At 50.0% G+C, this 15647-nt stretch overlaps 1 protein-coding gene across 1 annotated transcript in view; it reads right to left on the bottom strand.

Annotated features, from left to right (window-relative positions):
• Nucleotides 1-1029: 1029 nt before the first annotated feature.
• Nucleotides 1030-15647, bottom strand: part of LOC134966775 (uncharacterized) — a 76927-nt gene continuing 62309 nt past the window's right edge. Inside the window, exons 6-8 of the mRNA XM_063943783.1 lie at nucleotides 15551-15634; nucleotides 2584-2691; nucleotides 1030-1472 (exon numbers count right to left, since the gene is read on the bottom strand). Of these exons, the coding sequence (XP_063799853.1) occupies nucleotides 1311-1472; nucleotides 2584-2691; nucleotides 15551-15634 (354 nt within the window). The 3' untranslated portion in view covers nucleotides 1030-1310. The remainder of the gene's footprint in view (nucleotides 1473-2583; nucleotides 2692-15550; nucleotides 15635-15647) is intronic.

Here is a 15647-nt window from a genome sequence, read left to right as displayed (position 1 = left end):
CTAGCTGTTTTTTGCAGTCCTGCGTTCGCACAGTCGCCGCCAGTCGGGGAGAGTATTTTAGCTGTGCAAGTGTGCGATCGCATGTACAGCCGAGCGGTACAAAAAGATCTTGTGCAGTCTCTGCGCAGCCCAGAACTTACTCAGCCGCTGCGATCACTTCAGCCTGTCCGGGACCGGAATTGACGTCAGACACCCGCCCTGCAAGCGCTTGGAGTGCCTGCGTTTTTCCAAACACTCCCAGAAAGCAGTCAGTTGACACCCACAAACGCCTTTTTTCTGACAATCAGCTTGCAATCGCCCGTGCGAATGGATTCTTTGCACAAACCCATTGCTGAGCGGTGATCCGCTTTGTACCCGTGTGATGCGCCTGTGCATTGCGGTGCATACGCATGCGCAGTTCTGACCAGATCGCAGCGCTGCAAAAAACGCTAGCGAACGATCAGGTCTGAATGACCCCCTTTGATTTCCACCAGGTTTGTTGAGCAATGGGGGTCATTCCGAGTTGTTCGCTCGCAAGCTGCTTTTAGCAGCTTTGCACACGCTAAGCCGCCGCCTACTGGGAGTGAATCTTAGCATATCAAAATTGCGAACGAAAGATTAGCAGAATTGCGAATAGACACTTCTTAGCAGTTTCTGAGTAGCTCCAGACTTACTCGGCATCTGCGATCAGTTCAGTGCTCGTCGTTCCTGGTTTAACGTCACAAACACACCCAGCGTTCGCCCAGACACTCCTCCGTTTCTCCAGCCACTCCCGCGTTTTTTCACACACTCCCATAAAACGGCCTGTTTCCGCCCAGAAACACCCACTTCCTGTCAATCACACTCCGATCACCAGAACGATGAAAAAACCTTGTAATGCCGTGAGTAAAATTCCTAACTGCATAGCAAATTTACTTGGCGCAGTCGCACTGCGGACATTGCGCATGCGCATTAGCGACTAATCGCTCCGTTGCAACAAAAAAATAACGAGCGAACAACTCGGAATGACCCCCAATGTACATAAGAGCAGAACAGGTGGAGAGGCAGAAATTGTTAGGAATGTAGTATTCATTTATTTTTTGTGAGTTAAGCAGACACTTTCAGGCAGAAATCCTGTTTGAAGTAAGTATCAGGGGTTATGTTGGTAAGTTTTATTACCATGCAGATTAATCTTAAATGGGTAACATTATTTTAAGTGGTGTTTCCCAATAAGCACCAGGATAAGGTGTAAAGAACATCGCTGAGCTTTTTTTGTTTTTTTTTTGTTGAAGGCTTATAATATTAAGGTTCCAACGGAATCATCATAAACCGGTTCCTTCCTCGAGAAGACATCAAGAGACACTGGGAGATCTATGCATTAATTTTCCGGGAATCCGCTGGCTCTGTTGTGCATTGTGGCTTTGGAGCGCCCTCTGGTGGAGACCCTCCAGGTGTGTCTGATAACACTGATTTAGCTTGTTGAGAGTAGAGAAGTGCTGATCCACCTGTGTAATCTACCAGGGAAAATTATACCTGTTATTTCCTTGGGGGGGGGGGGGGGGGGGGGAATTGGATTCCTGCTTACCATGCAATCTGTATCAACTAGACCAGTGGTTCTCACACTCGGTCCTCAGGACCCCACACGGTTCACATTTTCCATGTCACCCGGCAGGTGCACTGTGTATGACCAACTGTCACATTTAAAAAAATGTACAGGTGACCTGCAAAACATGAACCGTGTGGGGTCCTGAGGACCGAGTTTGAGAACCTGTGATCTAGACCAAATGATCCCAACCTTTATGTTGTTGTGACACAATATTGACACATTATTTTTTTGTGGCACACCAAAGTAAGAAAGGAGTAAAAAAAACAGAATCCTGGATACATATCGGTATACAGGAAACCAATGTGAACTAAATCTAAAGTAGCCCAATTAGAAATGACATTTAGTTCTTATATCCTGATCAGTGCTTATGTTCAACTTATTTCAAGCATTACCCTAGAATTCTGCTAACACATTCAGCCACGTATTAAGGAGACACATGAAGGTATTTTGTTAGTTATTAGTAGACGCCACTAGAGGGCAGGAAACAGCTGAAGAATCATCGAGGCCCACAAAGCACCTTTTCCCATTGCAATCTGGCAGGACCGATACCCTGCATGTCTTGTAACCTCATGCATCAAATTCCTACATTCTTATAGATTGCAAGCTTGCAAGCAGGGCCCTTACCCCTTTTTCAGTCTGTTACCCAAATTTGCTTTACTACTGTGTATATTCCCTACTGTAAATAGCTGCGGATTATGCTAATTGCACATAAATATATAAACTAAAGCTATTATTAAATATTAGTCCCACATTTTGTTATGTCCCATGCCCTTCAACCTCCTTGCAGAACTAACAGAGCTGGCTGTAGAGAGACAGGGGCAGAACTTAGCTGATGGCTGTCCTCTAGTGGTGACATTCAGTAACACACAAGTAGCATGCTTTGACCCTTGCTCTGAACACTGCACAAAGCGGTTGATAAGTCAGAGGACACGTGATTAGCGCTGGCAGAGATGGCCCCGTCACCAAAGCCTGCGCAGAAATTATCTACCACACCCATCACAGTCAGATAATGCACTCACCTCCGCGGTTACGGAATCCAGCACAATTTCCGTCCATCGTTTTGAGCTATTTTGAATGGTTTTTTCACTTAACGCTTGCTGGAAAACATCTGACCAAGTGTTGATCTCCTAGAAACACCACTGTCATTCAGTAACCAGCAGCTGAGTGTATGGCAACGTATAACACTAGGTAACATTTATCCAATAACGCCGATAACAGTCTGGGGTCACCCTGACATGAAGAAAACGTGTGTGTGTGTATGTGTGTGCATGTATGTATGTATGTGTATGTATATATATATATAATTTCTTGTTTATAGCACATTTACAGATGCTCATACACCCTGCGTTAATATACCATAAGGCGCTAGATACCCGGCACCTGAGAAGGGTTGGCGTACTGTATTCTTCTTTAAATTGGACACCATATTCGCATTGCAGACACAGACAATCGCCACTCAGTGCACTACGGATGCTGGGCTGTGACTGTAATACTACGGATGCTGGGCTGTGACTAACACTACGGATGCTGGGCTGTGACTGTAACACTACGGATGCTGGGCTGTGACTAACACTACGGATGCTGGGCTGTGACTGTAACACTACGGATGCTGGGCTGTGACTGTAACACTACGGATGCTGGGCTGTGACTGTAACACTACGGATGCTGGGCTGTGACTAACACTACGGATGCTGGGCTGTGACTGTAACACTACAGATGCTGGGCTGTGACTGTAACACTACGGATGATGGGCTGTGACTGTAACACTGCGAATACTGGGCTGACTGCAACACTACGGATGCTGGGCTGTGACTGTAACACTACGGATGCTGGGCTGTGACTGTAACACTATGGATGCTGTATCCGTACTGTTACGGATGCTGGGCTGTGACTAACACTACGGATGCTGGGCTGTAACTGTAACACTACGGATGCTGGGCTGTAACTAACACTACGGATGCTGGGCTGTGACTGTAACACTACGGATGCTGGGCTGTGACTGTAACACTACGGATGCTGGGCTGTGACTGTAACACTACGGATGCTGGGCTGTGACTGTAACACTACGGATGCTGGGCTGTGACAGTAACACTACGGATGCTGGGCTGTGACTGTAACACTACGGATGCTGGGCTGTGACTGTAACACTACGGATGCTGGGCTGTGACTGTAACACTACGGATGCTGGGCTGTGACTGTAACACTACGGATGCTGGGCTGTGACTGTAACACTACGGATGCTGGGCTGACTAACACTACAGATGCTGGGCTGTGACTAACACTACGGATGCTGGGCTGTGACTGTAACACTACGGATGCTGGGCTGTGACTAACACTACGGATGCTGGGCTGTCACTGTAACATTACGGATGCTGGGCTATCACTATAACACTATGGATGCAGTATCCGTACTGTTACGGATGCTGGGCTGTGACTAACACTACGGATGCTGGGCTGTAACTGTAACACTACGGATGCTGGGCTGTAACTAACACTACGGATGCTGGGCTGTGACTAACACTACGGATGCTGGGCTGTAACTGTAACATTACGGATGCTGGGCTATCACTATAACACTATGGATGCAGTATCCGTAGTGTTACGGATGCAGGGCTGTGACTAACACCACGGATGCTGGGCTGTGACTGTGACACTACGGATGCTGGGCTGTGACTGTAACACTACGGATGCTGGGCTGTGACTGTGACACTACGGATGCTGGGCTGTGACTGTAACACTACTGACGCTGGGCTGTCACTGTAACATTACGGATGCTGGGCTGTGACTAACACTACGGATGCTGGGCTGTAACTGTAACACTACGGATGCTGGGCTGTGACTGTAACACTACGGATGCTGGGCTGTGACTAACACTACGGATGCTGGGCTGTGACTGTAACTACGGATGCTGGGCTGTGACTGTAACACTACGGATGCTGGGCTGTGACTGTGACACTACGTATGCTGGGCTGTGACAGTAACACTACGGATGCTGGGCTGTGACTGTGACACTACGGATGCTGGGCTGTGACTAACAATACGGATGCTGGGCTGTGACTAACACTACGGATGCTGGGCTGTGACTAACACTACGGATGCTGGGCTGTGACTGTAACTACGGATGCTGGGCTGTGACTGTAACACTACGGATGCTGGGCTGTGACTAACACTACGGATGCTGGGCTGTGACTGTAACACTACAAATGCTGGGCTGTGACTGTAACACTACGGATGCTGGGCTGTGACTGTAACACTACGGATGCTGGGCTGTGACTGTAACACTACGGATGCTGGGCTGTGACTGTAACACTACGGATGCTGGGCTGTGACTGTAACACTACAGATGCTGCACTGTGACTGTAACACTGCGGATGCTGGGCTGTGACTGTAACACTACAGATGCTGCACTGTGACTGTAACACTGCGGATGCTGGGCTGTGACTGTGACACTACGGATGCTGGGCTGTGACTAACACTACGGATGCTGGGCTGTGACTGTAACACTACAAATGCTGGGCTGTGACTGTAACACTACGGATGCTGGGCTGTGACTAACACTACGGATGCTGGGCTGTGACTGTAACACTACGGATGCTGGGCTGTGACTGTGACACTACGTATGCTGGGCTGTGACTGTAACACTACAGATGCTGCACTGTGACTAACACTGCGGATGCTGGGCTGACTGTAACACTACAGATGCTGGGCTGTGACTGTAACACTACGGATGCTGGGCTGTGACTGTAACACTACGGATGCTGGGCTGTGACTGTAACACTACGGATGCTGGGCTGTGACTGTAACACTACGGATGCTGGGCTGTGACTGTAACATTACGGATGCTGGGCTATCACTATAATAAGAATTTACTTACCGATAATTCTATTTCTCGGAGTCCGTAGTGGATGCTGGGGTTCCTGAAAGGACCATGGGGAATAGCGGCTCCGCAGGAGACAGGGCACAAAAAGTAAAGCTTTAGGATCAGGTGGTGTGCACTGGCTCCTCCCCCTATGACCCTCCTCCAAGCCTCAGTTAGGATACTGTGCCCGGACGAGCGTACATAATAAGGAAGGATTTTGAATCCCGGGTAAGACTCATACCAGCCACACCAATCACACTGTACAACCTGTGATCTGAACCCAGTTAACAGTATGATAACAGCGGAGCCTCTGAAAAGATGGCTCACAACAATAATAACCCGATTTTTGTAACTATGTACAAGTATTGCAGATAATCCGCACTTGGGATGGGCGCCCAGCATCCACTACGGACTCCGAGAAATAGAATTATCGGTAAGTAAATTCTTATTTTCTCTATCGTCCTAGTGGATGCTGGGGTTCCTGAAAGGACCATGGGGATTATACCAAAGCTCCCAAACGGGCGGGAGAGTGCGGATGACTCTGCAGCACCGAATGAGAGAACTCCAGGTCCTCCTTAGCCAGGGTATCAAATTTGTAGGATTTTACCAACGTGTTTGCCCCTGACTAAATAGCCGCTCGGCAAAGTTGTAAAGCCGAGACCCCTCGGGCAGCCGCCCAAGATAAGCCCACCTTCCTTGTGGAATGGGCATTTACATATTTTGGCTGTGGCAGGCCTGCCACAGAATGTGCAAGCTGAATTGTATTACACATCCAACTAGCAATAGTCTGCTTAGAAGCAAGAGCACCCAGTTTGTTGGGTGCATACAGGATAACAGCAAGTCAGTTTTCCTGACTCCAGCCGTCCTGGAACCTATATTTACAGGGCCCTGACAACATCTAGCAACCTGGAGTCCTCCAAGTCCCTAGTAGGCGCAAGGCACCAAAATAAGCTGGTTCAGGTGAAACACTGACACCACCTTAGGGAGAGAAACTGGGGACGAGTCCGCAGCTCTGCCCTGTCCAAATGGACAACCAGATATGGGCTTTTTTGAGAAAAAAAAACCACCAATTTGACACTCGCCTGGTCCAGGCCAGGGCCAAGAGCATGGTCACTTTTCATGTGAGATGCTTCAAATCCACAGATTTGACTGGTTTTAAACCAATGTGATTTGAGGAATCCCAGAACTACGTTGAGATCCCACAGTGCCACTGGAGGCACAAAAGGGGGTTGTATATGCAATACTCCCTTGACAAACTTCTGGACTTCAGGAAGTGAAGCTAGTTCTTTCTGGAAGAAAATCGACAGGGCCGAAATTTGAACCTTAATGGACCCCAATTTGAGGCCCATAGACACTCCTGTTTGCAGGAAATGCAGGAATCGACCGAGTTGAAATTTCTTCGTGGGGCCTTTCTGGCCTCACACCACGCAACATATTTTTGCCACATGTGGTGATAATGTTGTGCGGTCACCTCCTTTCTGGCTTTGACCAGGGTAGGAATGACCTCTTCCGGAATGCCTTTTTCCCTTAGGATCCGGCGTTCCACCGCCATGCCGTCAAACGCAGCTGCGGTAAGTCTTGGAACAGACATGGTACTTGCTGAAACAAGTCCCTTCTTAGCGGCAGAGGCCATAAGTCCTCTGTGAGCATCTCTTGAAGTTCCGGGTACCAAGTCCTTCTTGGCCAATCCGGAGCCATGAGTATAGTTCTTACTCCTCTACGTCTTATAAGTCTCAGTACCTTAGGTATGAGAAGCAGAGGATGGAACACATACACCGACTGGTACATCCATGGTGTTACCAGAACGTCCACAGCTATTGCCTGAGGGTCTCTTAACCTGGCGCAATACCTGTCCCGTTTTTTTTTTTTCAGACGGGACGCCATCATGTCCACCTTTGGTATTTCCCAACGGTTTACAATCATGTGGAAAACTTCCCGATGAAGTTTCCACTCTGCCGGGTGGAGGTCGTGCCTGCTGAGGAAGTCTGCTTCCCAGTTTCCATTCCCGGAATGAAACACTGCTGACAGTGCTATCACATGATTTTCCGCCCAGCGAAAAGTCCTTGCAGTTTTTGCCATTGCCCTCCTGCTTCTTGTGCCGCCCTGTCTATTTACGTGGGCGACTGCCGTGATGTTTTTCCCACTGGATCAATACCGGCTGACCTTGAAGCAGAGGTCTTGCTAAGCTTAGAGTATTATAAATTTACCCTTAGCTCCAGTATATTTATGTGGAGAAAAGTCTCCAGACTTGATCACACTCCCTGGAAATTTTTTCCTTGTGTGACTGCTCCCCAGCCTCTCGGGCTGGCCTCCGTGGTCACCAGCATCCAATCCTGAATGCCGAATCTGCGGCCCTCTAGAAGATGAGCACTCTGTAACCACTACAGGAGAGACACCCTTGTCCTTGGATATAGGGTTATCCGCTGATGCATCTGAAGATGCGATCCGGACCATTTGTCCAGCAGATCCCACTGAAAAATTCTTGCGTGAAATCTGCCGAATGGAATTGCTTCGTAGGAAGTCACCATCTTTACCAGGACCCTTGTGCAATGATGCACTGATTTTAGGAGGTTCCTGACTAGCTCGGATAACTCCCTGGCTTTCTCTTCCGGGAGAAACACCTTTTTCTGGACTGTGTCCAGAATCATCCCTAGGCACAGCAGACTTGTCGTCGGGATCAGCTGCGATTTTGGAATATTTAGAATCCACCCGTGCTGTTGTAGCAGTATCCGAGATAGTGCTACTCCGACCTCCAACTGTTCCCTGGACTTTGCCCTTATCAGGAGATCGTCCAAGTAAGGGATAATTAAGACGCCTTTTCTTCGAAGAAGAATCATTTCGGCCATTACCTTGGTAAAGACCCGGGGTGCCGTGGACAATCCAAACGGCAGCGTCTGAAACTGATAGTGACAGTTCTGTACCACGAACCTGAGGTACCCTTAGTGAGAAGGGCAAATTTTGGACATGGAGGTAAGCATCCCTGATGTCTCGGGACACTATATAGTCCCCTTCTTCCTGGTTCGTTATCACTGCTCTGAGTGACTCCATCTTGATTTGAACCTTTGTAAGTGTTCAAATTTTTTTAGATTTAGAATAGGTCTCACCTAGCCTTCTGGCTTCAGTACCACAATATAATGTGGAATAATACCCCTTTTCTTGTTGTAGGAGGGGTAATTTGATTATCACCTGCTGGGAATACAGCTTGTGAATTGTTTCCCATACTGCCTCCTTGTCGGAGGGAGACCTTGGTAAACCAGACTTCAGGAGCCTGCGAAGGGGAAACGTCTCGACATTCCAATCTGTACCCCTGGGATACTACATGTAGGATCCAGGGGTCCTGTACGGTCCCAGCGTCATGCTGAGAGCTTGGCAGAAGCGGTGGAATGCTTCTGTTCCTGGGAATGGGCTGCCTGCTGCAGTCTTCTTCCCTTTCCTCTATCCCTGGGCAGATATGACTCTTATAGGGACGAAAGGACTGAGGCTGAAAAGACGGTGTCTTTTTCTGCAGAGATGTGACTTAGGGTAAAAACGGTGGATTTTCCAGCAGTTGCCGTGGCCACCAGGTCCGATGGACCGACCCCAAATAACTCCTCTTCCTTTATACGGCAATACACCTTTGTGCCGTTTGGAATCTGCATCACCTGACCACTGTCGTGTCCATAAACATCTTCTGGCAGATATGGACATCGCACTTACTCTTGATGCCAGAGTGCAAATATCCCTCTGTGCATCTCGCATATATAGAAAATGCATCCTTTAAATGCTCTATAGTCAATAAAATACTGTCCCTGTCAAGGGTATCAATATTTTTAGTCAGGGAATCCGACCAAGCCACCCCAGCTCTGCACATCCAGGCTGAGGCGATCGCTGGTCGCAGTATAACACCAGTATGTGTGTATATACTTTTTATGATATTTTCCAGCCTCCTGTCAGCTGGCTCCTTGAGGACGGCCCTATCTATAGACGGTACCGCCACTTGTTTTGATAAGCGTGTGAGCGCCTTATCCACCCTAAGGGGTGTTTCCCAACGCGCCCTAACTTCTGGCGGGAAAGGGTATACCGCCCATAATTTTCTATCGGGGGGAACCCACGCATCATCACACACTTCATTTAATTTATCTGATTCAGGAAAAACTACGGTAGTTTTTTCACATCCCACATAATACCCTCTTTTGTGGTACTTGTAGTATCAGAAATATGTAACACCTCCTTCATTGCCCTTAACGTGTGGCCCTAATAAGGAATACGTTTGTTTATTCACCGTCGACACTGGATTCAGTGTCCGTGTCTGTGTCGACCGACTAAAGTAAACGGGCGTTTTAAAACCCCTGACGGTGTTTCTGAGACGTCTGGACCGGTACTAATTGTTTGTCGGCCGTCTCATGTCGTCAACCGACCTTGCAGCGTGTTGACATTATCACGTAATTCCCTAAATAAGCCATCCATTCCGGTGTCGACTCCCTAGAGAGTGACATCACCATTACAGGCAATTGCTCCGCCTCCTCACCAACATCGTCCTCATACATGTCGACACACACGTACCGACACACAGCACACACACAGGGAATGCTCTGATAGAGGACAGGACCCACTAGCCCTTTGGAGAGACAGAGGGAGAGTTTGCCAGCACACACCAAAAACGCTATAATTATATAGGGACAACCTTATATAAGTGTTTTCCCTTATAGCATCTTTTATATATTTCTAACGCCAAATTAGTGCCCCCCCTCTCTGTTTTAACCCTGTTTCTGTAGTGCAGTGCAGGGGAGAGCCTGGGAGCCTTCCCTCCAGCCTTTCTGTGAGGGAAAATGGCGCTGTGTGCTGAGGAGATAGGCCCCGCCCCTTTTTCGGCGGGCTCGTCTCCCGCTCTTTAATGGATTCTGGCAGGGGTTAAATATCTCCATATAGCCCCCGGAGGCTATATGTGAGGTATTTTTAGCCAAAAAAGGTTTTCATTTGCCTCCCAGGGCGCCCCCCTCCCAGCGCCCTGCACCCTCAGTGACTGCCGTGTGAAGTGTGCTGAGAGGAAATGGCGCACAGCTGCAGTGCTGTGCGCTACCTTAAGAAGACTGAGGAGTCTTCTGCCGCCGATTCTGGACCTCTTCTCGTTTCAGCATCTGCAAGGGGGCCGGCGGCGAGGCTCCGGTGACCATCCAGGCTGTACCTGTGATCGTCCCTCTGGAGCTAATGTCCAGTAGCCAAAGAAGCCAATCCATCCTGCACGCAGGTGAGTTCACTTCTTCTCCCCTAAGTCCCTCGTTGCAGTGATCCTGTTGCCAGCAGGACTCACTGTAAAATAAAAAACCTAAGCTAAACTTTTCTAAGCAGCTCTTTAGGAGAGCCACCTAGATTGCACCCTTCTCGGCCGGGCACAAAAATCTAACTGAGGCTTGGAGGAGGGTCATAGGGGGAGGAGCCAGTGCACACCACCTGATCCTAAAGCTTTACTTTTTGTGCCCTGTCTCCTGCGGAGCCGCTATTCCCCATGGTCCTTTCAGGAACCCCAGCATTCACTAGGACGATAGAGAAAACACTATGGATGCAGTATCCGTAGTGTTACGGATGCAGGGCTGTGACTGTAACACCACGGATGCTGGGCTGTGACTGTGACACTACGGATGCTGGGCTGTGACTGACACTACGGATGCTGGGCTGTGACACTACGGATGCTGGGCTGTGACTGTGACACTACGGATGCTGGGCTGTGACTGTGACACTACGGATGCTGGGCTGTGACTGACACTACGGATGCTGGGCTGTGACTGTGACACTACGGATGCTGGGCTGTGACTGTAACACTACGGATGCTGGGCTGTCACTGTAACATTACGGATGCTGGGCTATCACTATAACACTATGGATGCAGTATCCGTAGTGTTACGGATGCAGGGCTGTGACTGTAACACCACGGATGTTGGGCTGTGACTGTGACACTACGGATGCTGGGCCTGTGACTGTAACACTACGGATGCTGGGCTGTGACTGTAACACTACGGATGCTGGGCTGTGACTGTAACACTACGGATGCTGGGCTGTGACTGTAACACTACGGATACTGGGCTGTGACTGTAACACTACGGATGCTGGGCTGTGACTGTAACAACACGGATGCTGGGCTGTGACTGTGACACTGCGGATGCTGGGCTGTGACTAACACTACGGATACTGGGCTGTGACTGTGAAACTACAGATGCTGGGCTGTGACTGTAACACTACGGATGCTGGGCTGTGACTGTAACACTACGGATGCTGGGCTGTCACTAACATTACGGATGCTGGGCTATCACTATAACACTATGGATGCAGTATCCGTAGTGTTACGGATGCAGGGCTGTGACTGTAACACCACGGATGCTGGGCTGTGACTGTGACACTACGGATGCTGGGCTGTGACTGTAACACTACGGATACTGGGCTGTGACTGTAACACTACGGATGCTGGGCTGTGACTGTGACACTACGGATGCTGGGCTGTGACTGTAACACTACGGATGCTGGGCTGTGACTAACACTACGGATGCTGGGCTGTGACTAACACTACGGATGCTGGGCTGTGACTAACACTACGGATGCTGGGCTGTGACTGTAACACTACGGATGCTGGGCTGTGACTGTAACACTACGGATGCTGGGCTGTGACTAACACTACGGATGCTGGGCTGTGACTGACACTACGGATGCTGGGCTGTGACTAACACTACGGATGCTGGGCTGTGACTGTGACACTACGGATGCTGAGCTGTGACTAACACTACAGATGCTGGGCTGTGACTAACACTACGGATGCTGGGCTGTGACTAACACTACGGATGCTGGGCTGTGACACTACGGATGCTGGGCTGTGACTGTAACACTACGGATACTGGGCTGTGACTAACACCACGGATGCTGGGCTGTGACTGTGACACTACGGATGCTGGGCTGTGACTGTAACACTACGGATACTGGGCTGTGACTGTAACACTACGGATGCTGGGCTGTGACTGACACTACGGATGCTGGGCTGTGACTGTAACACTACGGATGCTGGGCTGTGACTAACACTACGGATGCTGGGCTGTGACTAACACTACGGATGCTGGGCTGTGACACTACGGATGCTGGGCTGTGACTGTAACACTACGGATACTGGGCTGTGACTGTAACACCACGGATGCTGGGCTGTGACTGACACTACGGATGCTGCACTGTGACTAACACTGCGGATGCTGGGCTGTGACTGTAACACTACGGATGCTGGGCTGTGACTAACACTACGGATGCTGGGCTGTGACTGTAACACTACGGATGCTGAGCTGTGACTGTAACACTACGGATGCTGGGCTGTGACTGTGACACTACAGATGCTGGGCTGTGACTGTAACACTACGGATGCTGGGCTGTGACTGTAACACTACGGATGCTGGGCTGTGACTGTAACACTACGGATGCTGGGCTGTGACTAACACTACGGATGCTGGGCTGTGACTGTAACACTACGGATGCTGGGCTGTGACTGTAACACTACGGATGCTGGGCTGTGACTGTAACACTACGGATGCTGAGCTGTGACTGTGACACTACAGATGCTGGGCTGTGACTAACACTACGGATGCTGGGCTGTGACTGTAACACTACGGATGCTGGGCTGTGACTGTAACACTACGGATGCTGGGCTGTGACTGTAACACTACGGATGCTGGGCTGTGACTGTAACACTACGGATGCTGGGCTGTGACTGTAACACTACGGATGCTGGGCTGTGACTGTAACACTACGGATGCTGGGCTGTGACTGTAACACTACGGATGCTGGGCTGTGACTGTAACACTACGGATGCTGAGCTGTGACTGTGACACTACAGATGCTGGGCTGTGACTGTAACACTACGGATGCTGGGCTGTGACTAACACTACGGATGCTGGGCTGTGACTAACACTACGGATGCTGGGCTGTGACTGTAACACTACGGATGCTGGGCTGTGACTGTAACACTACGGATGCTGGGCTGTGACTAACACTACGGATGCTGGGCTGTGACTAACACTACGGATGCTGGGCTGTGACTGTGACACTACGGATGCTGGGCTGTGACTGTAACACTACGGATGCTGGGCTGTGACTGTAACACTACGGATGCTGGGCTGTGACTGTAACACTACGGATGCTGGGCTGTGACTAACACTACGGATGCTGGGCTGTGACTAACACTACGGATGCTGGGCTGTGACTGTGACACTACGGATGCTGGGCTGTGACTGTAACACTACGGATGCTGGGCTGTGACTGACACTACGGATGCTGGGCTGTGACTGACACTACGTATGCTGGGCTGTGACTGTAACACTACGGATGCTGGGCTGTGACTGTAACACTACGGAGGCTGAGCTGTGACTGTAACACTACGGATGCTGGGCTGTGACTGTAACACTACGGATGCTGAGCTGTGACTGTAACACTACGGATGCTGGGCTGTGACTGTAACACTACGGATGCTGGGCTGTGACTGTAACACTACGGATGCTGGGCTGTGACTAACACTACAGATGCTGAGCTGTGACTGTGACACTACGGATGCTGGGCTGTGACTGTAACACTACGGATGCTGGGCTGTGACTAACACTACAGATGCTGAGCTGTGACTGTGACACTACAGATGCTGAGCTGTGACTGTGACACTACGGATGCTGAGCTGTGACTGACACTACGGATGCTGGGCTGTGACTGTAACACTACGGATGCTGAGCTGTGACTGTAACACTACGGATGCTGGGCTGTGACTGTGACACTACGGATGCTGGGCTGTGACTGTAACACTACGGATGCTGGGCTGTGACTGTAACACTACGGATGCTGGGCTGTGACTGTAACACTACGGATGCTGGGCTGTGACTGTAACACTACGGATGCTGGGCTGTGACTGTAACACTACGGATGCTGGGCTGTGACTGTAACACTACGGATGCTGGGCTGTGACTGTAACACTACGGATGCTGAGCTGTGACTGTGACACTACAGATGCTGGGCTGTGACTAACACTACGGATGCTGGGCTGTGACTGTAACACTACGGATGCTGGGCTGTGACTGTGACACTACGGATGCTGGGCTGTGACTGTAACACTACGGATGCTGGGCTGTGACTGTAACACTACGGATGCTGGGCTGTGACTAACACTACGGATGCTGGGCTGTGACTAACACTACGGATGCTGGGCTGTGACTAACACTACGGATGCTGGGCTGTGACTGTGACACTACGGATGCTGGGCTGTGACTGACACTACGGATGCTGGGCTGTGACTGACACTACGTATGCTGGGCTGTGACTGTAACACTACGGATGCTGGGCTGTGACTGTAACACTACGGAGGCTGAGCTGTGACTGTAACACTACGGATGCTGGGCTGTGACTGTAACACTACGGATGCTGAGCTGTGACTGTAACACTACAGATGCTGGGCTGTGACTGTAACACTACGGATGCTGAGCTGTGACTGTAACACTACAGATGCTGGGCTGTGACTGTAACACTACGGATGCTGGCCTGTGACTGTAACACTACGGATGCTGGGCTGTGACTGTAACACTACGGATGCTGAGCTGTGACTGTAACACTACGGATGCTGAGCTGTGACTAATTGCACAGGAATCAGTTTTACACAGGTACAATGTCACAGATGAAGCACACCGGAACGTAACGTGAGAGAAAGCCCCAGACGCTGCATGGGTGCCCTCCTTACACAGACACTGTCACTCTATTCGCACACACGTGTACAAATGTCGCACAACGGATTGATCAGTGCAATACAGCTAAGCAGTTTTGTTGTTTCCAGTTATTTTATTTGTGCGAGCAAGACGGATATTTTCAGCGAGATAGCCGCTCGGCGTGGCTGCATTGCCCAGGACCTGTCGTGACATGTGGGGCTATTTGGTGCGACTTAGTAGTGTATGATGAGGACACAATTGGGCTGCTGCCATTGGGAACCCAGATGGTAAATGATTGAAACCCTCATGGTCTAGGTGGGGGGGGGGGGGTTCCATTACACATTGCCAGGCCACGCACGCTGCAATCTACCAGGCTGGCCGATCACATCTGCATGTGTGGCTGGCTGGAAAGAGGAAGGCGCTACATATCACAGCTCTTACCTGTAGTGTAGTTGTCACTACACTTGCGGCGTGCTTATACACATCCAGGTTCGCTTGGAATACTGTGCAGCCTTTCCTGATAATCTAGAGAGACCAG

This window comes from Pseudophryne corroboree, chromosome 10 (genome assembly GCF_028390025.1).
Source record: "Pseudophryne corroboree isolate aPseCor3 chromosome 10, aPseCor3.hap2, whole genome shotgun sequence".
In the NCBI taxonomy this organism is placed as follows: domain Eukaryota; kingdom Metazoa; phylum Chordata; class Amphibia; order Anura; family Myobatrachidae; genus Pseudophryne; species Pseudophryne corroboree.
The sequence above is the reverse complement of the archived record's forward strand: the minus strand, read 5'-3'. Positions and strand labels throughout refer to the sequence as shown.